Source organism: Oncorhynchus keta, chromosome 25 (assembly GCF_023373465.1).
Source record: "Oncorhynchus keta strain PuntledgeMale-10-30-2019 chromosome 25, Oket_V2, whole genome shotgun sequence".
Taxonomy (NCBI): Eukaryota; Metazoa; Chordata; class Actinopteri; order Salmoniformes; family Salmonidae; genus Oncorhynchus; species Oncorhynchus keta.
Window position 1 is genome coordinate 17,651,365 of NC_068445.1, and position 26,210 is coordinate 17,677,574.

At 42.0% G+C, this 26,210-nt stretch overlaps 1 protein-coding gene across 1 annotated transcript; it reads right to left on the reverse strand.

The window, feature by feature from the left end:
* Positions 1 to 801: 801 nt before the first annotated feature.
* Positions 802 to 26,210, reverse strand: LOC118358330 (glutamine--fructose-6-phosphate aminotransferase [isomerizing] 1). The gene is made up of 19 exons (XM_035736018.2): positions 26,090 to 26,210; positions 22,003 to 22,110; positions 21,579 to 21,686; positions 21,248 to 21,373; positions 20,592 to 20,650; positions 20,335 to 20,469; positions 20,174 to 20,235; positions 19,978 to 20,057; positions 19,773 to 19,887; positions 19,413 to 19,576; positions 18,173 to 18,268; positions 17,925 to 18,022; positions 17,588 to 17,708; positions 17,085 to 17,242; positions 12,097 to 12,211; positions 6,742 to 6,869; positions 6,037 to 6,204; positions 5,376 to 5,537; positions 802 to 5,257 (listed from the first exon to the last, which is right to left on the reverse strand). The coding sequence occupies exons 1-19, from the start codon at positions 26,094 to 26,096 to the stop codon at positions 5,213 to 5,215; spliced, it is 2,055 nt and encodes a 684-aa protein (XP_035591911.1). The 5' UTR covers positions 26,097 to 26,210; the 3' UTR covers positions 802 to 5,212.

Sequence of the window (26,210 nt, forward strand, 5' to 3'; positions counted from 1 at the left end):
GGCCACAGTATCTCCCGACCCCTCCGGTCTCAGCCTCCAGTATTTATGCTGCAGTAGTCTATGTGTCAGGGGGCTAGGGTCAGTCTGTTATATCTGGAGTATTTCTGTCTTATCCGGTGTCCTGTGTGAATTTAGGTATGCTCTCTCTAATTCTGTTTTCTTTCTCTCGAAGTAGAAGAACCAGCCCTAGGACTATGCCTCAGGACTACCTGCTCCGATGACTCCTTGCTGTCCCCAGTCCACCTGGCCGTGCTGCTGCTCCAGTTTCAACTGTTCTGCCTGCGGCAATGGAACCCTGACTTGTTCACCGGACGTGCTACCTGTCCCAGACCTGCTGTTTTCAACTCTCTAGAGACAGCAGGAGCAGTAGAGATACTCTGAATGATTGGCTATGAAAAGCCAACTGACATTTACTCCTGAGGTGCTGACCAGTCCCACCCTCGACAACCAGTGATTATTATTTGACCTTGCTGGTCATCTATGAACATTTGAACATCTTGGCCATGTTCTGTTATCTCCACCCAGCACAGCCAGAAGAGGACTGTCCACCCCTCATAGCCTGGTTCCTCTCTTGGTTTCTTCCTAGGTTCTGGCCTTTCTAGAGAGTTTTCCCTAGTCACCGTGCTTCTACACCTGCATTGCTTGCTGTTTGGGGTTTTAGGCTGGGTTTCTGTACAGCACTTTGAGATATCAGCTGATGTAAAAAGGGCTTTAGAAAATATTTGAAGTTGTTACTCTAGGGGCATACTTCTGGGAGTACCTAATCCCACTGTCAATATTAAAGACTCTAAAAACAGACACTGAAAGAGAAATACTTTAATATAACATCAGTTCTAGTAAATCAGATCATAAAGCACCCCACACCTACAACAACACAATAGTTTCCAACATATGTTGCAGGACCTGGATGTTAATGGGTCTTTCTATAAACTAAGGCAGGGTTCCAAAACTAGGTCCTGAGGTCCCACCGGGGGCACGTTTTTGTCCTAGCACTACACAGCGGATTTAAATAACCAACTCATCATCAAGCTTTGACTATAAGAACCAGCTGTATAGTGCTAGGGCAAAAAAACAAACGTGTACTCAGGGGGTGCCCAGGACCGAGTTTGGGAAACTCTTAAGTAGGATACCACTGAGGATTTCCTACAGTGGACAACTTGTTACAGCTGTTAATAAGTCAGTGATAATTATCTGCAAATTGTTTCATTGGGGGGGTGTTCTATATGTACAATTACAGTGCTTTCAGAAATTATTCACACTTGACTTTTTCCACATTTTGTTGTGTTACAACCTGAACTTTAAATGGATTCAATGTATATATATATATTTTTGGTTACTGGCCTACACACAATACAACAATGTCAAAGTGGAATTGTTTTTAGAAATGTTTACAAATCTAAAGCTGAAATGGCTTGAGTCAAGTACTCAACCCCTTCGTTATGGCAAGCTTAAAATCAGTTTAGGAGTAAACATTTGCTTAACAAGTCATAAGTTGCATGGACTATAAGTGTTTAACAATTTTTGAATGACTACCTAATCTCTGTACCACACACACACACAATTATGGTCCCCCAGTCAAGCAGTGCATTTCAAACACTGATTCAACCACAAAGACCTGGGAGGTTTTCCAATGCCTCACAAAGAAGGGCACCTGTTGGTAGATGGGTAAACAAATAAAATAAAAGCAGACACTGAATATCCCTTTGAGTTATTAATAACACTTTGGATGGTGTATCAATAGACCCAGTCACTAGAAAGATAAAGGAGTGTTTCCTACCGCAGTTGCCAGAGAAGGACACCGCTCAGTCTTTTCACCGTGAGGCATTGCAATGATAAAACACTTGATTTTATATCAGTTATGACTGATGGTAGAAAAAGGAGGATGGATCAACAACAGTAGTTATTCCACAATTGATAGTTAAAAGAAGAACGCCTATACATAATAACAATATTCTAAAACATGCATCATGTTTGCAACAAGGCACTAGAGTAATACTGCAACATATTTAGCAAAGCAATTAACTTTTTGTCCTGAATAGAGTACCACTCATTATTTTCAAGCATAGTGGTGGCTGCATCAGGTTATGGGTATTTGTTAAGGACTGGGGAGTTTTTCAGGATAAAAAAAATAAGTGGAATGGAGCTAAGTACTACAGGTCAAATCCTAGAGGAAAATCTGGTTGTCTGCTTTTCACCAGACACTGGGAGATTAATTCACCTTTCAGCAGGACAAGAACCTAAAAACTCAAGGCCAAATCTACACGGGAGTTGCTAACCAAGAAGATAGTGAATGTTCCCGAGTGGCCAAGTTACAGTTAGACTTAAATCTACTTGAAAATCTGACAAGACCTGAAAATGGTTGTCTAGCAATGATCAAAAACATTTCACAGCGCTTAAAGAATTGGAAAATGTACAATCTGGGTATGGAAAACTCACAGCTGTAAATCGCTGCCAAAGGTGCTTCTACAACGTAATGACGTGGTGTGAATACTTATGGAAATGAGATATTTCTGTATTTAATTTTCAATTTGTCATTATGGAGTAGTGTGTGTATGTACAGTTGGGTGAGAAATAAATATATTTAATCCATTTTGTAATTCAGGCTGTAACACAAAATGTGGAAAAAGTCAAGGGGTTTGAATACTTTCTGAAGGCACTATATAAATTATACATTTGTATAACAAAGGTCTTTGAAAATTACAATTAAGTGCTTGAAAAAGTCCCTGAAAGTCCTGAATTCGACATGCCAATATCTGTATGAACCTTGCTTAATAGATGTATAGTCCTAGGCCCATGTTGTATAGGAGTGGAGTCAATTTGCATATATTCACTTTTATTCCTTTAAGTACACATGTGGAACTGCATGAAAAGCCTTTATTTCAAACCATTTAGAAATTTTGATCCCAATGTCACACGTTGGCCCTGTTATTTATAGAAAGACCCTAAAGCGGTTCATGGGTTACTAAATCACTTCTAATAGTACCATGTCCAGTTTAAAACTGGGTCTTTGCTAGGGTCCTTAGTCAACGTGGGCGCATACAGTACACACTGGCTCAGTAAATGCAATACAATTAAGAAGAAACAGATGCAGGCTGAATAGAGACCACTTTTCAGGTGATTTGCCTAAAAACTCAAATTTTAAGGCTTGATTGCAACAGCAAGACAAAGATCTTAAACTGAAAAGTGAAAAAAAATAACTAGAATGGCCCATTATTTAGAAAGTATTTTTTCTTCTCTGTGATTTTACATGCAAACCAGTGTATCTGCTTTGCTTCAACCTTGGTTTATAAAAAGACTAATTTATTAGACATTTGAGAGAGCACACAGCTGACATGTTGAGTTCCATCTACAATAGCAGCTACATATTTTAACAAGCTTGCTGTATTTCCCTGTAGGCCTCTTCTGGACAGACCACTTACAGTACACACAAACCCCTACGAACATAATCTCTAAAACCATACCTTTGGTTAATCAAAGTTTAACATAGAAAAGGTTTTTTGGTTTTTGACTGCATAAGCGATTGTAAAATAGTGACCTTTTTTGGGTACAGGGGACATCTTGAATGTCACATTCAGATTAAAAAGAAGCTTTCTACCAAATAAACAAAATGAGACACGTACAAATTAATAGAAAGATAGAAAAAAAAATGGTCCCAATATTGCAATTAAAATTGGTATGGTGGCAGGGCATGGGGTAGGCAAAATGTTGGTGCAAATAGCACTGAGCAGCAACTTCATTTCACTTGGTACTTTTTATTCTATTTAGAGTTATATGGTAGACCAGAGATCCACATTGAGCCTCCTCAGCAACAAGGCAGAAAATAGGTCAACAAGACCAGTGAAATTGAAGAGTTTTGAATATTGCTACACTTCCACCAAGTCAAAATGACAGTAACATAGGCTTAGAGAGATAAGTGATTATTTCATTATTTCACTAGTCTTCATTGTAGATGTCTAACATTGTATTGTGCCATCTTTCAAATGATTGGATAAATTATTCAAATCATGTCACTCAGACACAGTAGCTGTTAGAATTTTAAAAGCATGATTATTATGCCAGGACAGTCAATCATTCAGATGCTCCACATGGTTTAGGCGAGAGTTTGTTAACTCTCCTATAGGAGGTCTGCCAAACCACAAGGAGTGCATCACTGCAAGTTGCTTTTGTAACCTAGCCAATGACTAAAAAAAAGTTACACAATAGTATACACAAGCAAGCATGTTACAAGTTTCTTGTTGTACTATAAAACATTCAAAAACTTTTACAAGTTACAAGTCAAAAATCATTTGTCATTATGGCCTTCCGAGGAAAACAACGGGGGAGTTCTCAACCTCTGGCACAGGTCAGTAGGCTAAAGCATGACTTAACCTCTGGCACAGGTCAGTAGGCTAAAGCATGACTTAACCTCTGGCACAGGTCAGTAGGCTAAAGCATGACTTAACAACCTCTGGCACAGACTTTCTTAACAGACTTTCTTCCTGGAAGCACTTCAGATTTAGAGTCGGGACTACAATATGACTCGGAATGATTTAAGACTTCACTCAACATACACAAAAGTAACAGAAACATTTCAAATGACGGTTATAGATGTTCTAGCTGCCAAAGAAAACTGATCTCAATAGACAAAATCATTGCAACAATGAAACACCAAAAGAACCAGAAACTTCAGTAAGACTTTCCTATAGACTCTTGACTTCAGCCAACAAACAGCTGAATTAACTGAAAAAACAGCTGCAAGTAGTAAACATTGAAAAGATGTGCACATTTCAGTTTTGAGCACTGTTCAGCATCATCCAAAATAGATATTTTTTCCATCTTTCCTTTAGTTGGATCATTAACTGCATGCACTCCAGTAACCGACGTGAGCTCCTAAATGCCAACATTACTACCAACCCTTACCTTACCACACTTGACAAAAAAACAATACAATTCATAACAATGCCTTCAAATGTGTTTTGAGAGAAGTGACAGAGATACAGAATGTTTAGAGTACAAGAGTAACAATTGCATAAAAATATGACAAGACATAAAACAGGAAAGTGTGCTCTCTCTGCTCCTCTTGGTATCCATGTGACAGCTGTTCCTGCGTAGTGTGTGTGTGTGTGTGTGTGTGTGTGTGTATGTATGTATGTATGTATGTATGTATGTATGTGTATGTATGCATGTATGTATGTGAAGTGAAATGGGTTTTTGGGGCTTCAAATGGCATGTTTCACTCTACCGTCACAGATTTGGCCAGGTTCCTTGGGAAATCCACCTGTATTGGGAGAAGAGTTAGACATTTCTAAATTTGCCAAGTTATAACCCTAAGAAATAAACTACCCGTTATGAAGGCCTACAGCAAGAACCCAACTCGGTGACCGTGCAGTACTCACGTCAAAGCCCCTGAGCACAGCCAGGTGGAAGGAGAGCAGCTGCAGGGGGATGACACTCAGAACGCCCTGCAGACAGTCCACACAGTGCGGCACTTTGATGGTGCGGCTCGAACTTTTGGCAGTCTCATAATCATCTTTGTCACAGATCACGATGGGTCGGCCCTGTAAACCAAACAAATGGCGTGTTTCCAGGACAACACCGCGTGTCATTTCCTTTTACCTGGAGTTCAGTTTGGAAATGTGAACGTGATAGTTTGGTCCTTCACCTGAAGAATACCTGCTTTCACTTTATTTTCATGTCGCAAACCCAAAACTCAGTTCCACATCTGTGGTCGATTAGTGAGAGTGGTGATGTCATGGTGAAATAACTCCTCCCACTATTGTGGTGAATGGAATAGTGAGGTCCTTTTGATATTACTGTTATAACATATCTAATGTGTTAAGTATGTGTGCATAAAGCCATTAATATCTATGTCTTTGAGTCATATTTATTTTACACTGGAAGGTAAGTGGTCACTACAACAGGTGGTAAAAATCTACCATTTTAACAACCAGATAACATAATTGGCAATGGTTTACTGTGGTTCCAACCTTCAAACAGTTGGGGGGTGGAAAGCTAAATCGTGTGTTTCGAGATATTGCACGTGTTGGCAATTCTTACCGAGCGGGCCACCACCTGCTGCAGTGCGTTCTGACACTTGGTGTAGGTGTGGTCTCGCATGATGATCATGATGACGGGCATGAGTTTGTCGACCAGGGCCAGAGGGCCGTGCTTCAGCTCCCCAGCCAGGATGCCCTCTGAGTGCATGTACGTGATCTCCTTGATTTTCTGGAGAGGAGAGAGAGGCACAAACACCTCAGTCAGATAGGAAGCCACCCACTGCGACTCCCATACACACCAAAGACACTCAACCCAAGTATCTTAAATTCTAAAGGGATCAGTAGACTGGCCTTTGAACACTAGGACAGACTGAGGAGTACAGCACACTGAGCAAACAATTTCCCTTCACATTGGTGTGCCTCTTTTTGAGATACTGGAGGATTGCCAATACATAGTACTTTAAGAATCCATAAATAATGTGGAGTGTTGTTGCAATTATGCAAGAGAGACGTTTCTAGAGCAGTCTAATTAGTTGCTGTGATCCAAAACACTTTAGCAGACATTCCTGCAGGCTAGGCTCCACTAGGGCTTACGTGAGGCTGGGGCAGAATATTTTCTACACAGCTGTGCAGAGGCTTATTGTGGGCTATTAGAAAGTGATGATAATCTCATTTAGGAGTTGAGAATGGAGTTTCCAGTAGAATTCATGTCTGAAGACACATTATGATAGCTTTATGAATGGGAGATAGAGGTAGGTGAGCTGACCAGTGCTCCCTCCAAGCAGGTGGCATAGTGGTAGCCTCGGCCCATGATGAGAACACTCTTCTGCTGGTACAGCTCTGTGGCCAGTCTCTGGATCTCATCATCCAGACTCAGCACTTCCTTGATCAGGTCTGACACAGAGAGCAGACGGGATCAGGCATATACACACACACACAGTGAGAGAAGGGACAAGAGAAGGCACACACACAGATGGACAAATACAAACAGACAAAAAGGAGGTAGATCATATTAGCTGATAATATTACAATACATCTGGGAGAAACAAAAACGTAATGATCTGTTGAATGTCTTCAAACACATCAGAAAATAGATTATCACACCAACCCCCTGGATGAGACAGTTTACAGTCCTAACACCCATCCTAAGGCACAGTCCAGCAAGCCACTGTTAACAGGTCCTGGAGGCTGGGGTCAATGGGGGCTTGGGTCAGGGGAGAGGGAAAGAGCAGTGTGGCATTCCGAACCAAATTAGCTTACCGTAAGGGAAACCCGATCCCATCATAGGCTTTGGGTCCAGAGGAGTGTGCCAGGGCAAATAGCCAGGACTGACCCAGCTGCTAAAACCTCCCCCCTCTCCCTCTCCCTGAGGAAGCCTCCACAGCCCAGCCCTTGCATTAGCTCTCTGATATCAAAGCATACAAAAACAGTAAAGTTGGAGCGACGTGGCTGCCAGATAACGAAGACAGACCCAGGAGGCCTACGAACATGAATGTCCTTTCCCCATTTCTCTCTGGCTGCCTGACTCCGACCATTACAGTGGTTCTCAACTAAAAGCTTTGCGATTATGCTGCGGGACTTAAGAGGTCATTTGTGGTTTGTTACAGTATCCTGCATCACTACTTCATTGCTCCAGACCAGAGCAGGGGGGAGTTAGAGCACCGATTATACTTTTGGGTCCCAAAGCACTACGGTGTCTCTAACTGACAATGCATGGGTGACATAAGCCACACCGAAACTGATAATTGTGCACGACTTCAAAATGTAATTTCAAATGAACTGAATGATGAAGGTGCTGATGGAATTTAGAATAGTGTAATAATTACTATTCCTCTGTCCTGCAGCACACACCTGGAAAAACATATTTTGTTACTACTCATCTGTATTACTTACTGTTGTTAGACTAAGGTTTTTATTCTAAGAGAAACTTAGACTACAATTAGGGTGTGGAAATGTTAGGATCATTTTGCTCTTATGCTCTTATAGTATTGTAGCCTACTCACGACCGGTCACGTTGTACAGCGGCTGAGTGGAGTAGCGGTCTAAGACACTGCATCAGAGTGCAAACTGCGTTGCTATAGATGCTGGTTCAATACTCATGCCGGCTGCGACCGGGAGACCCATGACGTGATGGTAGGATTTTGATTTCGCTCCTTCTAAAAACAGAAATATATTCTAAATAACAAACTGGTTTTATTTACAAATTAAAAACAATGTCTCACCATGTTCAAGAATGGCCTTTCTCCTCGCTCACTTTACATTTGAAAACAAAATCTCATTTTTTAAAACAAATCTATTATTAATGAATTTAGAAGGATATAAAAGTCCCTTAGATATTCTTACATATATTATCAACCCTGTTTTTCACAAGCGTAGTAGGCTGAGAATTCTGCAAACAACATTTCTTGCAGGACAATAAATATGGGTCATTGCTCCAGTGGCGCACAATTGGATTGCCTTGCAGTTCTCCAGCTTTACCCTGAGATAGGGGTAGACGCACAAGGCTCAAGGCACTGGCCGCAGAGCAGAGCACAGAAGATAGACCTAGCCCATGGTGAAGGGAGGGTGGACCCCCGAACCACTGGGTAGCACAGACCAACTCTAAGGGGCATTGCATTAATAACAGCACTGACTAGGGAAACGTTTTAGCTGTTCTTAGTGCCGGTCTGCACATTCAAACTAAAACAATGGAACTAATAAATTGCATGAAAAAAGCCCCTTAGAAGTGAATTCAGAGGGCAGATATTATTAAATATTAAAGCATTAGACCTCTCACTAAAGGAGTCAGTCAAAAGTTATTAAATCCAAACTGGATTTTATGAAAATTGGCATGAAAAGTGCACATTTGTAAAACCCAAACTCTAAAAGTAATTGGAAAGGTAGTTACAAATTATTTGTGACATTGTGGTTACAATAAAGAATGTAAACAAGATGCTATGTTTTTAATTTACAGTAGTGAAGGACAGTGTACTTTGTAGGTGTAGCCCTATCAGCAGGACAATAGACTCTTCATAGCCCGGCTACTGTAGGTGTGAACATCCCGCAGACGAAATGAACATCGTTTTCATCAAGCCAGCTTCTTTCCATGGTGCCAACCGTTCCAGGGATAGGATTTTCAAGAGGACTTGAAAATGAGCCAGAGCTGAGAGGATCACCAAAACTAAAGGTATTTTGATTTCAGTGCATTACATATGTGTAGGCATACAGCGTAATAAAATCGATAAATAAAGGTTAAATAAAAAATTATTGTGAGCTAAAAACATGAATGTGTTTTTGCAGAGCTTACAACCATGTCGACAACCATCCGTGGAGATCAGTGGACAAAGGGCTGAACAGGCCGCACCGAAAAAACGCATGGTTGCCAAGAAAGTGGTTAGTTTTGCTAGATTCTTATGTGTACACAGCATTTGTGTGTTTTGAGTCACATTTAATTAATCTACCATTTCTATCATAGGCCACTGTAAACGATGGGGGCTCAGGGCAGTACCCTTCTGCTCATCTGATGAAGGTGCACATGGATCAGAGCACAGCAAGGGCCGCCCAGACCGTTAAGCTGTTCTGATATTCCAAGGATGTGTAACTGAAGAGAGATACCACAAGTAGACACATAATACCAACTGGGATGGATCCTGAGGCAAATGTGGCTTACCAGTGAATCTCCAGGTGTTCATCATTAATACAGTGTCTCAGAAGTTTCTGTCTATGACTAATACAATGTGAAAAAACATTAAAGAAAGAGTTAATGAGTATTTGAGGTCACCGAGAAAGTCTGGACATGGTCTGCTCTCCCTTATGTAAGGAATTAGGCACTTTACCATGTTTACTTGTCAGACTGCACAGTAGCCTAATAAACAAATGCAGATGGCTTCCATCTTCAAAATAATTTAAAATGTTTTGTTATCCAAATGTTTAAAGTGCGTGTGGGCGACCTTATTCAACCGCAAAATGTCAGATGAAGAAGTACTGTACAGTATATGCTTTATCAGCATCTTTATGCTTTCGTTAATAAAATGGTAAAAATACTCTTTCAAAACAGAGATGTCTATTTCCTTACAGATCCATAACAAATTACTATGGGAATAAATATCACCGAATGACAGAAATATTGGAACAAAGTAGGCTAATGAAGATAAACAAATGGTTGCTTATTGGAAAATACTCTTCCAAACACACGGTCATGTTGTACAGTGCCATTTGGGCTATTAGCAGGACAATAGACTTGCTAGTATGAGGGTGGGGGGAGAATTCTATCGTCAAACGTATTTCTTAGTTAGGTTGGCTGTATCACAACCGGCCGTGATTGGTTGCAATTTCAGTTTAATCCACTAGAAAAAAAAACAGAACAAATAATACATAAAATATTGTGGTTAAACTCAAATATCCTAATACATGTGGAAGGGGAAGAAGTATTATGTATCACATCCGACCGGGATTGGGAGTCCCATAGGGCAGCGCACAATTGGCCCAGTGTTTCTCTCCTTCCAAAAACAGAAATAAATGTTTTGGCCTTCACAAATCATATTTTCCCCTTTATTCAGATTACAAATCTTTCAATTTTTTTAAATAAATATCTAAAAAAATATATACAAAATATAAAAGTTATTCATAATTAAGTTGATGGCACAATCATATAGCCTTGGCACCTACATAAAGCTCAGTGACTCACTTATTCGTGGCTTTGGATCAAAATAAACAAGTACCAACATTCATTCTGATAGTATTTAATAAAGAAATGTTTTGGTTATCCTGACCTGGACACCATGTACAGTATTATAATACTCCATTATGAGCTATTAGCAGGACAATCAATATACCTTTACCAACACCTCTGTATTTTGGTACTTTGTGCAAGGCAATTGATCAGCATGAAAAACTTTGTGGATGGGGCCTTCCGGGTGGCGCAGCAGTCTAAGACACTGCATCGAAGTGCAAACCGCGTTGCAACAGATGCTGGTCCAATATCCGTGCCAGCCGCCACCAGGAGATACATGAAGCGGCTTTTGGTTTCTCCAGAAATAATTCTAAATATCAAATTTTCTTTATTTACAAATTTGTGAGAATGTCTCACCCCATGTTCAAGAATGGCTTTTACCCCCCCCCCCCTCGCTCACTCTCCAAAATATTGTACATTTTTAAACAAAGCAATTATATTATTAATTTAGAATTATATAAAAGCCACTTAGATATTCTCACAGATCCTAATGAAAAATGCCCCTTAGATATTAATTTAGAATCCTCCAATCCTCTAAATGTAACTATTGGCGGAGTCATGTCATTGAAACAACATCTTTTTATTTTATTTAGATGTACTGTAAGCCTACTGTAGGAAAAATGAGTCTCACTAGTGTTGAGTAATGTGCTGAAGTGGTGTAGGTCTAATTTATTTAAAAATCATATTGAAGTTAGAAGCAATAGGATTTGAAGCAATAACTATTTCAGCATCGTTTCTCGCTGCTCTGAGACAAGCATGGGGACTGGTCTTGATAAATCAATGAGATTTTTATTTTCACTGAATCACCGTTTGGGTATTGGTTACACTACAATTAGGGTGTGGAAATGTTATGACCCCTAGATATTAATTTAATTTAGAATCCGCCAATCCTCTTATGTTCTATATGGCGCCATATTTTCCGTTACATCCTAACGGAAACCCTAAGGGTTTCGTTTTTTCTTGGAATAGAAACACTATAATGTTAATCAAATTAATTAAGCAACATTTCTTAAAATCAATCCCATATACTATGTTCTTACAAAAAAAAGGTTTTAAATTCTCTAGTAATGCCAATATTGAAGACTATCAAATGTTTCTCAAAGATACCCTCTGGTGGTCAAACTAGCACTAACATGCATTTATGGTAAAAATGACTGACAATTAAATAAAAATGCTGCAGCAGCCCGCAAGGTGTGCTGCAGTATGACAACTTTTAAAAGCAGGAACCACTGTACCCGACTCCGACCATTAACCCCGACCATTACCTACTGCTGTCTATATTACAGTAGGTCAGTACAACAAGTGTCAAAGAATCTGCACATCCCTGTGAGCGTCACACCGACATTAGCGTTTATGGTCATGAACAGTACAATGCAATGTCTTGGAAGATGTGCATGTGGTCTGGCCTACCTGGCAGAACTCTCAGTCCCTGGATAATCTCACGTCGCCGTGGCTGCATGGAGATCCTGTCATCACACATCAACAGCGCAAACATGATCAGAGCCACAAACTGACTGGTGTAGGCCTGCAAAACAGAATACACACAGACATAATGCATGTAATGCTCCGGGAGAAATCAAACAGTACAGAAAGCTTGAGGTCCCGCCCAGCTGCTGTTCCCTCTCAGAAATGTGATTCTCACCCATCTAGGGCTGCTGGATTTAAACAAAAGGCATCCTAACAGTCGTCGCTCTCTATCCTGGGCCAGAGTTGACAGAACCCTGAGCTCAGCAACACGCCTGGGTTGGCAAATCCCCCCCGTTGTTTGCTTTGCAGTACAGTTATTGGAGCTGTAGCGTCTTGTCCGCCTGCTCTGGTTGCCAGCGCTGGTCTCCAGCTCCACAATAATGTGGACCTGATGAAATGTGGATGGAGAGCTGGGCTGGACACCCATATGCCCTTTACTGCAGGACAGTGGAGAGCTAGCTAGCATTATGAGCACACAATCTGGCAACTCTACTGATGAACACATCCCCTGACAATAAGACACCAGAAAAACAAACAGCACGTAAACAGCTGGCCTTAACTAGAACTGAAGAGAGTAAAACCATGATGCGCTTCATGTTCATGCTTCTGAAAAATGGCACTACCACTCACAAACCCCCACATCTCAGCCCATGCCTGCAGTCATCATCCTTCCCACTCTTGGAGGGAGGGAGGATATTAGAAGACTCGCTGAACCCGTTTGGGAGATTTAAATCAATGTTCTTCAAGAGGAGTCAAGTCATTTGACGGGACCCCTGGACACAGGAGTGCCAGCATCTAAAGCCAAGGCCCAAGGGCATGGTTGTAAAACATTCACGCAGCTATTTTCATTGACAGCAGTGCAACCACAGGGCCTCACAACTCTGACAATCCTCGCCATCCACTCAGATTTGTGGCAGTGCATTTAATCCACATATTAAAGCCACAGTCCTCTTCCATGTTAAAGCCCCCATCACTCTGTCCAGAATGTGGACAGAGAAAAGCAGTTCACGCCACATGCTAGCTTGTCACACACTGACGAAACCATGTCCCAGAGGCCTCTATCTGCTGCAGCATTCCTTCTCATGTCAGGCAATACAGCATGACAAGCAGTTACATAAAATATATATATTTTTTAAAGTGTACAAGCATGCTCCAAATGTTCTATTTGGACAAAGACTACAGGAGGCTCTCATTTTCTTACATTCACTCCCACAATCACCATTGTTTGGCTAAGGCGGTGAAGTGAGTGGTGAAATATATACAAGAGGTGTGGAGCTGAGCAAAACCACCCCCTTCATTCACCCGGACGTTGTTCAGCAGGCCTAGTTCTGAGGAAAGCCTCGATTCTTGGACGAATCATAAAAACAAAACTTCATCAGAAGCATCCAGTTGAATGTCCCCCAGAAAGTTCATCTGAATAATATTATTATTATGAAAAGTTACCACAAACAGAGACAGCGGGAGCGTGTATTGAGCAGTGGGTGAAATACTTCATTTCCTCTGACGTGATGAGCTATGCTGTTCTGGGTTGGGTGTGTGGGCCTGGGCCAGCCAAACAGTAAAGGATGGAGTTGAGACGTGCTCTGAAGGCTTTCTGCTCTGTGCTGGAGACTTGGACCTACTGGAGGGTCCCTGAGCCAAGCCTGAGAAGGGAGGGACCCGCCTCTCTTTTTCTCTGCAGCTGGGACTGGAACTCCACTGCTGAATAGAACTCACTTAAGGATGACTGCTCAGAGTAGAGGAGGGGAACCATGGATTCCTACATTTTACAGTGTAAAAATGAGAATATCAGGCACTAGACGTTTTGTGTAGGACAGTGGCATATAGGGGTTTCAAATAACCTCTTCCGAAAGGATCCAGAAACTTCTCAGGGGAAGTTCTCATTTCAAGAGACAGAGGGGTTAACTACAGTTGAAGTCGGAAGATTACATACACCGTTGCCAAATACATTTAAACTCAGTTTCACAATTCCTGACATTTAATCCTAGTAAAAATTCCCTGTATTAGGTCAGTTAGGACCACCACTTTATTTTAAGAATGTGAAATGTCAGAATAATAGTAGAGATAATGATTTATTTCAGGTTTTATTTATTTCATCACATTCCCAGTGGGTCAGAAGTTGACATACACTCAATTAGTATTTGGTAGCATTGCCTTTAAATTGTTTAACCTGGGTCAAATGTTTTGGGTAGCCTTCCAGAAGCTTCCCACAATAAGTTGGGTGAATTTTGGCCCATTCCTCCTGACAGAGCTGGTGTAACTGAGTCAGGTTTGTAGGCCTCCTTGCTCACACACGCTTTTTCAGTTCTGCCCACACATTTTCTATGGTATTGAGGTCAGGGCTTTGTGATGGCCACTCCAGTACCTTGACTTTGTCGTCCTTAAGCCATTTTGCCACAACTTTGGAAGTATGCTTGGGGACATTGTCCATTTGGAAGACGCAATTGCAACCAAGCTTTAACTTCATGACTGATGTCTTGAGATGTTGCTTGAATATATCCACATACTTTTCATCCCTCATTATGCCATCTATTTTGTGAAGTGCACCAGTCCCTCCTGCAGCAAAGCACCCCCACAACATGATGCAGCCACCCCCGTGCTTCACGATTGGGATGGTGTTCTTCGGCTTGCAAGCCTCCCCCTTCTCCTCCAAACATAACGATGGTCATTATGGCCAAAAAGTTCTATTTTTGTTTCATCAGACCAGAGGACATTTCTCCAAAAAGTACGATCTTTGTCCCCATGTGCAGTTGCTAACTGTAGTCTGGTATTTTTATGGAGGTTTTGGAGCAGTGGCTTCTTCCTTGCTGAGCGGCCTATCAGGTTATGTCGATATAAGACTCATTTTTACTGTGGATATAGATACTTTTGTACAGGATTCCTCCAGCATCTTCACAAGGTCCTTTGCTGTTGTTCTGGGATTGATTTGCACTTTTCGCATGAAAGTATGTTCATCTCTAGGAGAAAGAACATGTCTCCTTCCTGAGCGGTATGACGGCCATGGTGTTTATACTTGTGTACTATTGTTTGTACAGATGAACGTGGTACCTTCAGGCATTTGGAAACTGCTCCCAAGGATGAACCAGACCTTGTGGAGGTCTACATTTCTTTCTGAGATCTTGGCTGATTTCTTTTGATTTTCCCATGATATCAAGCAGATTCACAGAGCCTGAAGGTAGGCCTTGAAATACATCCACAGGTACACCTCCAATTGATTCAAATTATGTCAATTAGCCTACCAGAAGCTTCTAAAGCCATGACATAATTTTCTGGAATTTTCCAAGCTGTTTAAAGGCACATTCAACTTAGTGCACGTGAACTTCTGACCCACTGGAATTGTGATACAGTGAATTATAAGTGAAATAATCTGTCTGTAAACAATTGTTGGAAAAATGACTTGTATCATGTACAATGTAGTTGTCCTAAACCACTTGCCAAAACTATAGTTTGTTAACAAGAAATGTGTGGAGTGGTTGAAAAACATTTTAATGACTCCAACCTAAGTTTATGTAAACTTCAGACCTCAACTGTACATGCACTATGTATTGACATTAGTCCCCAAGTGCTTCAGGGTTTGCATTAACTACACAGAAAACCAACCGTGCAGTATATTGGCATAAATGTCCTGTTATTGCAAAATTAAGTACAATACATGACCAAATGTATGTGGACACCTGCTTGTCCAACCTTACATTCCAAAATCATGGGCATTAATATGTAGTCGGTCCCTCCTTTGCTGCGATAACAGCCTCCACTCTTCTGGGAATGCTTCCACTAGATGTTGGAACATTGGTAGGGGGACTTGCTTCCATTCAGCCACAAGAGCATGAGTGAGGTCGGGCACTGATGTTGGGTAATTAGGCCTGGCGCACAGTTGGTGTTCCAATTAATTCCAAATGTATTCGATGGGGTTACGGTCAGGGCTCTGTGCAGGCCAGTCAAGTTCTTGCACTCCGGCCTCAACAAATCATTTCTGTATACAGCTTTACACAAGGGGCCATTGTCATGCTGAAACAGGAAAGGGCCTTACCCAAACTGTTGCCACAAAGTTGGAAGCACAGAATTGTCTAGAATGCTGTAGCATTAAGATTTCCCTTCACTGGAACTAAGGGGCCTAGCCCGAACCATGAAAAACAGCACAAGACCATTATTCCTCCCCAACCAAACTTTACAGTTGGCACTATGCATTGGGGGAGGTAGCATTCTCCTGGCATCCGCCAAACTTGATTCGTCTGTCAGACGCCATATGGTGAAATGTAATTTATCATTCCAGAGAATGCATATCCACTGTCCAATGGCGGCAAGCTTTACTCCACTCAAGCTGACGCTTGGCATTGCACATGCTGATCTTAGGCTTGTGTGTGGCTGCTCGGCCATGGAAACCCATTTCATGAAGCTCCCGACGAACAGTTATTGTGCTGACGTTGCTTCCAGAGGCTGTTTGGAACTCAGTAGTGAGTTCCACTCATCTCCAAAAAACTTTGTGCCGTCTGACTACCTGAAACACAATGGAGCTGGATAGAGGATTTTCCCCACCCTGAGAGAATACTAACAGTCTACCCAGAATGGAGAGTCTCCACAGACACTTCAACCTGGGGCGGCAGGTAGCCTAGTGGTTAGAGTGTTGGACTAGTAACCGAAAGGTTGCAAGGTCAACTCAGGGATTCTATAAGGTAAAAATCTGTCGTGCTAGGCCGTCATTGAAATTAAGAATTTGTTCTTAACCAACTTGCCTAGTTAAATAAAGGTACAATTTTAAAAACCTGCCTGCGTTTCCCACCACAGAAGTTACATTTTTTTGACCAGAGCTGAGGATGGTGAAGGGAAGGTTTCAACAGCCAGAGTGTCTACAGAACAGTATGTGAACAACGGGAAAGGCATCAGTCTGGAGAAATGCTATGCTACGAGCAGCAGTGACTCTGTCCCCTCACCTTGGTGCTGGCCACTCCTATCTCTGGCCCAGCGTTGATGTGCACCCCACAGTCGGTCTCTCTGGAGATGGAGCTGCCCACTGTGTTGGTGACGCCCACCGTTAGGGCTCCTCTCTCCTTACAGTAGTGCAGGGCCATCAGGCTGTCTGCTGTCTCACCTGCACACAATGATAGCAATGCAATCAGCACTCTAAAAGGCTAAATACTATAAGGAGGTTACCACTACCTGGACTATGTGTATATCTTGCTTACAATATCAGGTTCTATAGACAAGAATACTGGATATCGTCAAGCCTATATGTTCAGTATCAACACATGAAGTTACAAGCAGTAAAGAGATGAAGGAATTGCTTTGGGTGCATTGGCATAGGGCTGAGCACTTACTTGAATGAGACATCGCTTGTACGAGACAAGCCGTATTGTGTACAGACAAAGACAGACACCGTGACAATGTTCAGGTCCCTGGAGAAAGAGACACTTCCAGATTACACCGATCCTCCCACCTGATTGGCTGATGAAGAAGCAGACATCGTCACGGAACACTGGTGTGTTTCTATCCAGGAAGTCGCTGGCCAGCTCCACCATAACAGGCAGCTCAGTCAGCTCCTCCAGTACCTGGCGAGTCTAGAGGGAAAGATTAGCACTGTTCATCAGTACTGGACACACAAGACATCCACACTGAAAAACAGGTTTCCATGTACAACTCAGAGCAATAACTTACTTTTACATCTCTGTTTGTATAGTTGTTTTTCCTATCTTGAAGCCTTAGGCTCTAGTCGACGCGATTTTATGCCAGTGACCTAATATTGCTGGCTTTATAAGAGGGAATCTGGTACTCACCGCCACCCCAGCATGGTAACTGGTGCCACAGGCGATTAGGATGAGCCGTCGACACCTTTGGATCTCTTTAATATGATCCTTCAGTCCACCCAGGATTACTACAGACACAAACAGAAACAGCCAATCAAAATACAGTAATCAAATATCCATTTCCTTGGTATGTATTCAGATAGAAGTTGATCATGAGGATACAACCTTGATGGGTATAATGACAGACATTGTGTATTACACTGGAACTGTCATCTCACCCGTGTTGTCATCAAAGTTGACCCTTCCTCTCATTGTGTTAACCACAGACTCTGGCTGTTCAAAGATCTCCTTCTGCATAAAGGAGCTGTAGTTACCTGAAAAGCGTTCCAAAAAAACATTGGTTCAGTCTTCAACAACATCACAAAAAAAGATTTTGTACAGGTTACTGTTGCCACATAATGACTACTAAAGTAAGCCAGTCTGGAAACCATGTTGTTTTGCTGATCTAATTCAGCCTTTTATAGCTGTTGGGAGTTAAATAACACAGGAGATAAATAACAATGATCTTGTGTCTTTAAATGCAGACTTACATCATCAGGCATGTCTTCACTAAATAAAATAAACAAGAGGCAACAGGGAAATGGCGGTTTCCTTGCACCACCCTTTGTGACAATGAAATACGAGAATGTTTTGCAGACTGCTTTTGCGCTGACCGTAATTTAGGTCATGCAAATTAGGTTATTTCAGCAGAGCTCCTGGAATGGAGGCTTAGGAGGAGAGAGAGGCAGGGGCTTAAATGACAGGACCTCAAAGGAATGTCTCCTGAAACTGACAGGTAGTGTATCAGCATCCTCTGCTGGAGACATGGAGAAGTGGGAGAAATCTGATTTTCAGGAGGAAAATCATCTCTTTACAGCAGAACTCTGAGAATTCAGATCATGAAAGCTTTAGTCACAGTCTACTCCACAGGAAACTGATGTTTCCAAGCAGTGAGCTCAATATAGAAGTGCTTGGTGTGATCTCTGCGATGGAGCCAGGGTGTCTGAGCCCTTACCTTTGATGCAGGCCTCTTCCCTGGGGACCAGAGTCAGCCCCATAAACACCCAGCTGTGTGTGTGCGTCTCAAAAGTACAACAGATCTGAAACCTGCTGCTATTTACAGCTGCACAGTAAAAACAGGCTCCTGGACTAAAATTACAGGGCAGGATACTGAAACATTAGAATATGGTGGTGTACCTGTACACATATGGCCGTAGATACTTGAAAGAGGCAGGGGAAATTGTGTGAGTGCTTTGTGTTGCAATAACAAGCATTGTTTCGACATTATTACTGTAGAGTGCAGTAGAGGGCAAAGTAAATATCACCCTTGTATATTGTACTATTTGTGACTATATTGACAATGATCAATTACAAGCATTCTAGGGCTCTCATCAATTCCTCAGTAACGCCATCGTCTTTACAGAGGGTTACCCATGACAGTGCTGTGCACCCAGCCTCTACCCTCCACCTTCCCCTCACCCTTCATGATCTGCTGCAGCTCCATCTGCAGGGTCTGGATGGCGCGGGCAGGGTGGTCTCCGGCTGTACGCTTGATGCGGTGGATGGTGAGTCGTCCATTCGTCACCGCTGCCACGTCATCATCCTCCAGGAAGATCACCCGGTTGGTGTGCTCAATCACCGCGCTGCCATGACAACAGAGCAACAGTCAACACCAATTAGTTGTTGTGCAAATGTTATGAAGTTGTTCATTCCCACTTTCCTAGGAGGAGACCTTGACCAAACAATTGTCTAGACTGATTCTGAGGGTATTCTAAAATAAACCTAACAATGTATGAGTGGGATATCACTACTATAGAGTAAAAGAGTGAGGAGTCTGACCTGGCATCAGAGGCAAAGTAGTACTCCACAGACTTCTTGTCCTCAGCGAAGAGTGTGTGGCAGGTGTCCTGCTCCATCCTGGGCAGGGTGGGGCAGCCCTTCTTGTCTTTACCGGCTGGGGACATACAATACAGTACGTTAGACACACAACAGCTGCTTACCTTCTTCCATTCTGACATTGAGAACAGTTACTTTAATAACGTACATGATCGATACAGGATAGGAATGTGATCTGTGGACAGCTTGTGGTCACTTTTCACCCCAATAAGCAGAGGACCTCCCCTCCTATTTACATAGAAACACAAACAATTACAATCATTACAGAAAATGAAAGATGCATCATGACTGGATAGTATTCCTCTACAATTCAAGGAGTAACTAGAAGTGTAGTAGCAGTGTACCGAGTGCCTACTGCCTCCCCAGGGTAATGGACACTCTTGAAGACTAGGACAAAAGCTCCCTCCTAAGAGATAAGATAGAACAGTGTTAATCACGAGACGGGTCACGAGACCTGATCTCTGGACAGTTTTAGGAGAATCTCTGTAGAGAAACAGGCTCTTACTAGTTGCTGGGTCACTCTCTCCACCAGAGTAGCAAAGCTGAGGTCTTCACTCTCACGGTTGTCATACATGTACTTCACCAGCTTGGCAATGGTCTCTGTGTCTGTCTCGGACTCAAACTCATAACCCTTGCTCTCCTGTGGAATGGTAGAATGTCAGTCATGGAAGTCTGATAACTCTTGCTGGTAGTCTTGATTATTGAAAGAAACAGAGTGCTTTAGGCAAAATATTTAATATGTTGAAATGTTGCTCTGCTTACCAGGAATTTCCGCAGGTCTTTGTAGTTTGTGATAATTCCGTTATGAATGACAATGAACTCTAAAGAAAAAGACGATGCAAACATACACTTTTTTAAATAAAAACATCCCTATTTGGACCTCCTGAGTGGCGCAGCGGTCTAAGGCACTGCATCGGAGTGCTATAGGAGTCACTACAGACCTGGGTTTGGTCCCAGGCTGTATCACAACCGGCCGTGATTGCAAGTTCCATAGGGCGGTGCACAATTGGCCCAGCAACGTCAAGGTTAGTTAGGGGAGGGCTTTGCCGGGGGGCCTTCCCTGGCTCATCGCGCTCTAAAGACTTCTTACCTCGTCGTCAGTTGAGCAGAGTTTCCTCCGACACATTGGTGCGGCTGGCTTCCAGGTTAAGCGGGTGGTTAAGAAGCGCGGTTTGGTGGGTCATATTTCATAGGACGCGTGACTCTACCGTCACCTCCCGAGCCCATTGGGGAGTTGCAGCGATGAGACAAGACCGAAATTGGGGAGAAAAGGGGAGTAAAATACAATTTCAAAATAAATAAAAAAAGAAATCCATATTTACTCTATATAGTCAGTCAATATCTAGCAGAATGTGTTGTCGACACCAAAGAGAGGCCTTAATTTTACTACAAGTTTAGGGGATGTCTGTAGTACTGACCGTTGCTCTTGTCAGACCTTTGTGGGTGGCTGTTGACAGGGCTGGGGGCACCATGGGTAGCCCAGCGAGTGTGGGCAATGCCAAGGTGGACATCAAATTCCACATCCATGTCCATGTCCTGCTGCTCTGTGGGACCAACACAAACACTGTTGAAAGGCAAGCTTCATAAATCAATTCAAATGCATCCTACATGAAGTAGGTTTGAGCCATTTTCATTGTACTGTATGCCTTCTATTCATTTCAGTCAAATCCACTTATCTAATCAGTAAACATTCTTACAAATGCTGAACACAGACATAAGCCATCAAATACACATAAAATGTAGTCTTACTGGTGATCTCATCGTCAAGAGCCTTCACTTTTCCGCTCTGCTTGATCAGCTGAATAGACCGGGCATTGGCCTCCCATTCCTTGCCGTTCCCGCCATCAATACCAACACCTGGCAAGGAGAGAGAATTGTATTTCTACAGGGTACTCAAATATGCCTCTGTTGTGTGATTTTGGAAGTTATTTTACACATACTATAGTCTGACAGCAGACAGAGCAGAAATGTAACTGTGATTAGATAGTCCTGCTCAAGACTAGGGCATTTTTTTTATCATTAGGAGAGAAAGAACAAAAACATGGACTCCTGTAGATAAGCAGCAGAATAACTGATGCCTGCCGACGGGTCTACAGTGACAGGGAAAGGCAGCAGATAAACATGGAGACAGACGCAGCCAGTGTGTTGAAACAAGCAGCCTCTATCAGCTCACCGGCAGAGTCGTAGCCACGGTACTCCAGACGGAGCAGGCCTTTGAGGAGGATCTCCAGGATCTCCCGGCGAGTCCGTGGCACATGGTAGTTCAGATAGGCAAAAATTCCTGATGGGAAGGAAGGACAGTTGGTAGAGCATGGCGCTTGTAACGCCAGGGTAGTGGGTTCGATTCCCGGGACCACCCATACGTAGAATGTATGCACACATCACTGTAAGTCGCTTTGGATAAAAGCGTCTGCTAAATGGCATATATATATTTTTTTTTTTTAAACTAGGGAACACAAACAAAATATACAGCAAAGGAACTGTTTTAAGGGATTAAGTGAACAAAGCCTAATACTGGTTTGCTTTTGGTTTTTCTGTGATTAAGTCAATAAAACTAAAAACAATATGCATGCTTTCTTTTCAAATAGGAGTATTGTGTAGGAGACACTGACAGTTCCATTGACTAGCTAGCCTAGCTAATTGTAATATGCAGGCTGTTCAATGACTGTCTCATTAAAATTCACAGCAACCTTAAAAACAACAACACCAAGAATTTCCACAGGTGAAAACTTTCAAACAGTAACGCAAGTAAAGCAGCTATGGAGTCAGTCATCTTGTAGGAATTGCAGTTTAACAGTGACCTGAAACTGTGTACACATTGACAGTAAGTCAACAAACAAGAACAGAAACCAGTCCGACTTGTTCAACCTCTTGTAAATTGGGATGGTGTTTCAGGACTGGTAGTTGGGCCTAATTGGAAACAGTTTTGTGTGGAACTACACAGTAGTTCACACACCCATCAGTTGCTGAGGGCACAGCCTGCCCTGGATGTTAGGCTACCAGACAGGTTTTTACATGGGGAGTCACCTTGAGATGTAGGAGACTCAGTGGAAAGTGGAACAGGGCATTCTAGTATTGGGGCAATATGTTGACAGAAGGACCAGGTGTAGGGTACTAGACTACTATTACACAAGAGCTGCTCTAGGTTATGCTTCTGTGAAGTTTAGAACTCATCTGAAAGGAATATGATACCAATTGAAAACAATGACATTTATTCCAAAAATGAGAGGATGAAAAGAGGTTTGCCTACATATGCCTATTTGTGCCCCTTCACCTGTGCCCAGCCCCATTGCCATCAACAACCCACATACATGAACTCACAACAAGAACAATGGCAGAGGGTTTAAACTAGAGGTCGGCCGATAAATTGGAATGGCCGATTAATTAGGGCCGATTTCAAGTTATCATAACAATCGGAAATCGGTATTTTTGGGGGCTGATTTTTTATATTCCTTTATTTAACTAAGCAAGTCAGTTAAGAGCACATTCTTATTTTCAATGACGGCCTAGGAACGGTGGGTTAACTGCCTTGTTCAGGGGCAGAATGACAGATTTTCACCTTGTCAGCTCGGGGGATCCTACCCTTGCAACCTTACATTTAACTAGTCCAACGCAATAACGACCTGCTTCTCTCTCGTTGCACTCCACAAGGAGACTGCCTGTTACGCGAATGCAGTAAGCCAAGGTAAGTTGCTAGCTAGCATTAAACTTATCTTATAAAAAACAATCAATCATAATCATTAGTTAACTACACATGGTTGATGATATTAGATATTATCTAGCGTGTCCTGCATTGCATATAATCTGACTGAGCATACAAGCATACAATTATCTGACTGAGCGGTGGTAGGCAGAAGCAGGCACGTAAACATTCATTCAAACAGCACTTTTGTGCGTTTTGCCAGCAGCTCTTCGTTGTGCGTCAAGCATTGCGCTGTTTATGACTTCAAGCCTATCAACTCCCGAGATGAGGCTGGTGTAACCGAAGTGAAATGGCTAGCTAGTTAGCGCGCGCTAATAGCATTTCAAACGTCACTCGCTCTGAGCCTCCTAGTAGTTGTTCCCCTTGCTGTGCATGGGTAACGCTGCTTCGATGGTGGCTGTTGTCGTTGTGTTGCTGGTTCCAGCCCAGGGAGCAGCGAGGAGAGGGACGGAAGCTATACTGTTACACTGGCAATACTAAAGGGCCTATAAGAACATCCAATAGTCAAAGGTTAATGAAATACAAACTGTATAGAGGGACATAGTCCTAAAATTCCTATAATAACTACAACCTAAAACGTCTTACCTGGGAATATTGAAGACTCGTGTTAAAACGAACCACCAGCTTTCATATGTTCTCATGTTCTGAGCAAGGAACTGAAACGTTAGCTTTCTTACATAGCAGATATTGCACTTTTACTTTCTTCTCCAACACTTTGTTTTTGCATTATTTAAACCAAATTGAACCAAATTGAGTGTCCATTCAGTATTGTTGTAATTGTCACTATTACAAATAAATAAAATAATTAATTGGCCAATTAATCGGTATCGGCTTTTTTTTGGTCCTCCAATAATCTGCATTGGCGCTGAAAAATCATAATTGGTCGACCTCTTATTTAAACAAACCAGTCAAATAAAACTAGCCTAAATTATGAACGCAAAGAGACAGTAGCTATTATTTACATTTACATTTAAGTCATTTAGCAGACGCTCTTATCCAGAGCGACTTACAAATTGGTGCATTCACCTTATGACATCCAGTGGAACAGTCACTTTACAATAGTGCATCTAAATCTTAAAGGGGGGGGGGGTGAGAAGGATTACTTATCCTATCCTAGGTATTCCTTAAAGAGGTGGGGTTTCAGGTGTCTCCGGAAGGTGGTGATTGATTTAGGCTAATACAACACTACGACATAAATTCCCAATATGAGGATATAGAGGGGCTGTGATAAAATAAAAGAGTGACCATGTACCGAGAAGTGCCATAGAAGCAGTGCAACAGAGCATCCATTGAAAGCAGCTGGGCACAGGGTGACAGAGGAAGGTAGCAGGGGGGTGAATGGGCAAGGCAAGGTGGGAGTACACAAACAAGGCTCAGCCTTGTTTAGAACGAGGGCTACCTAGCATAGAGTAGAATAAATAAGGAGCCCTCATAACATCTCAGTGCATGTCAGTCTTCATTATTCCTTCCTTAGGAATTAGTCTGCAGCAGATCAGTATGAGGAGTATCTATTTTGGGCATTTTTGTCCTTACTCAGATACAAGTGACACAGAGAAGACAGTGTTCCTTCTTTACTAACGGATTTAATAGTGCCAAGTGCCCCCCACCCTCAAAAGTGAATGAATCAAATTATTTATACTGGTTGGCTATACAAAACACAACTGTGTGCTTCAGGAACCAGGTGTAGAGTCAGCATATGAGAGGTGAAGAGTGGAGAACTAATTCATCACCATTCAGACACAGACAGGTTCAAAAATAAACATAGTTTAGTTACCTATAATTTTGTATCACCCTAATGACCTCGTAACTCATTCGAATCAATGTGGGATCATCACTATAGAACTGGCATTTAGACTATCACCAGTTTCAGCGTTGATCTGTTTATTCTAGCAATCGAATGAAAGAAACAGTACGACTTACGCAATGCGCGCGTTCTGTCTCATCAGACAAAACCAAACAGGTTTGTAAACTGGTGAAAAGGTAGCTAATAAATCATAGTATAGAGTCTATTAAAACGTGACGACATCATACCAAACTGTAACATCAATGACAGGAATTATGGAACGGTAACACAGCGTCAATCAAGTAGCTAGCAATGGATTATATGGGTGTATAGCACACTGCTAATAAACATCAAAACGCCTAGCCGCCCTCAATTTGTCTGATAACATTGTGAGCTGTAAAACATATCTATGGATCCGATAGCCAATTTACAAGCCCATTTAAAATATATTAAATAAATCATTTATCGGTTAACTTGTTTCGTCTGGCAGGGTTTCCACTAGATAACACAGCCAAAGTCCAATTTGGATATATGGTTAAAAAAATATATGGTTAGCCATTAGCCATAAGGTGATCAGTGTGGTTAAGGTTAACGTTAGTAGCCTTCTCTTGATTTGAGATGGAAGCTGATGTGTCCACATTAGCTAGCTACAAATACTGAGACAAACTTCTACAAAACCAGTTGTGTTAATCTCACAACTACTTACAATTTTCATAATCTTTGTAAATTGTTGCAAAGGTACAATTATTAAATGTATTCTTATTAAATACTCACCACACATGTCTACGCCTCGATTGCCAACTACAGCTAACTGTGACTCAGTTCCTCATCTAACGATGAAAGTCATCGCCCACCTAAAATTCTATTGAATGGGAACCAAGTTTCTCCTCAGTAC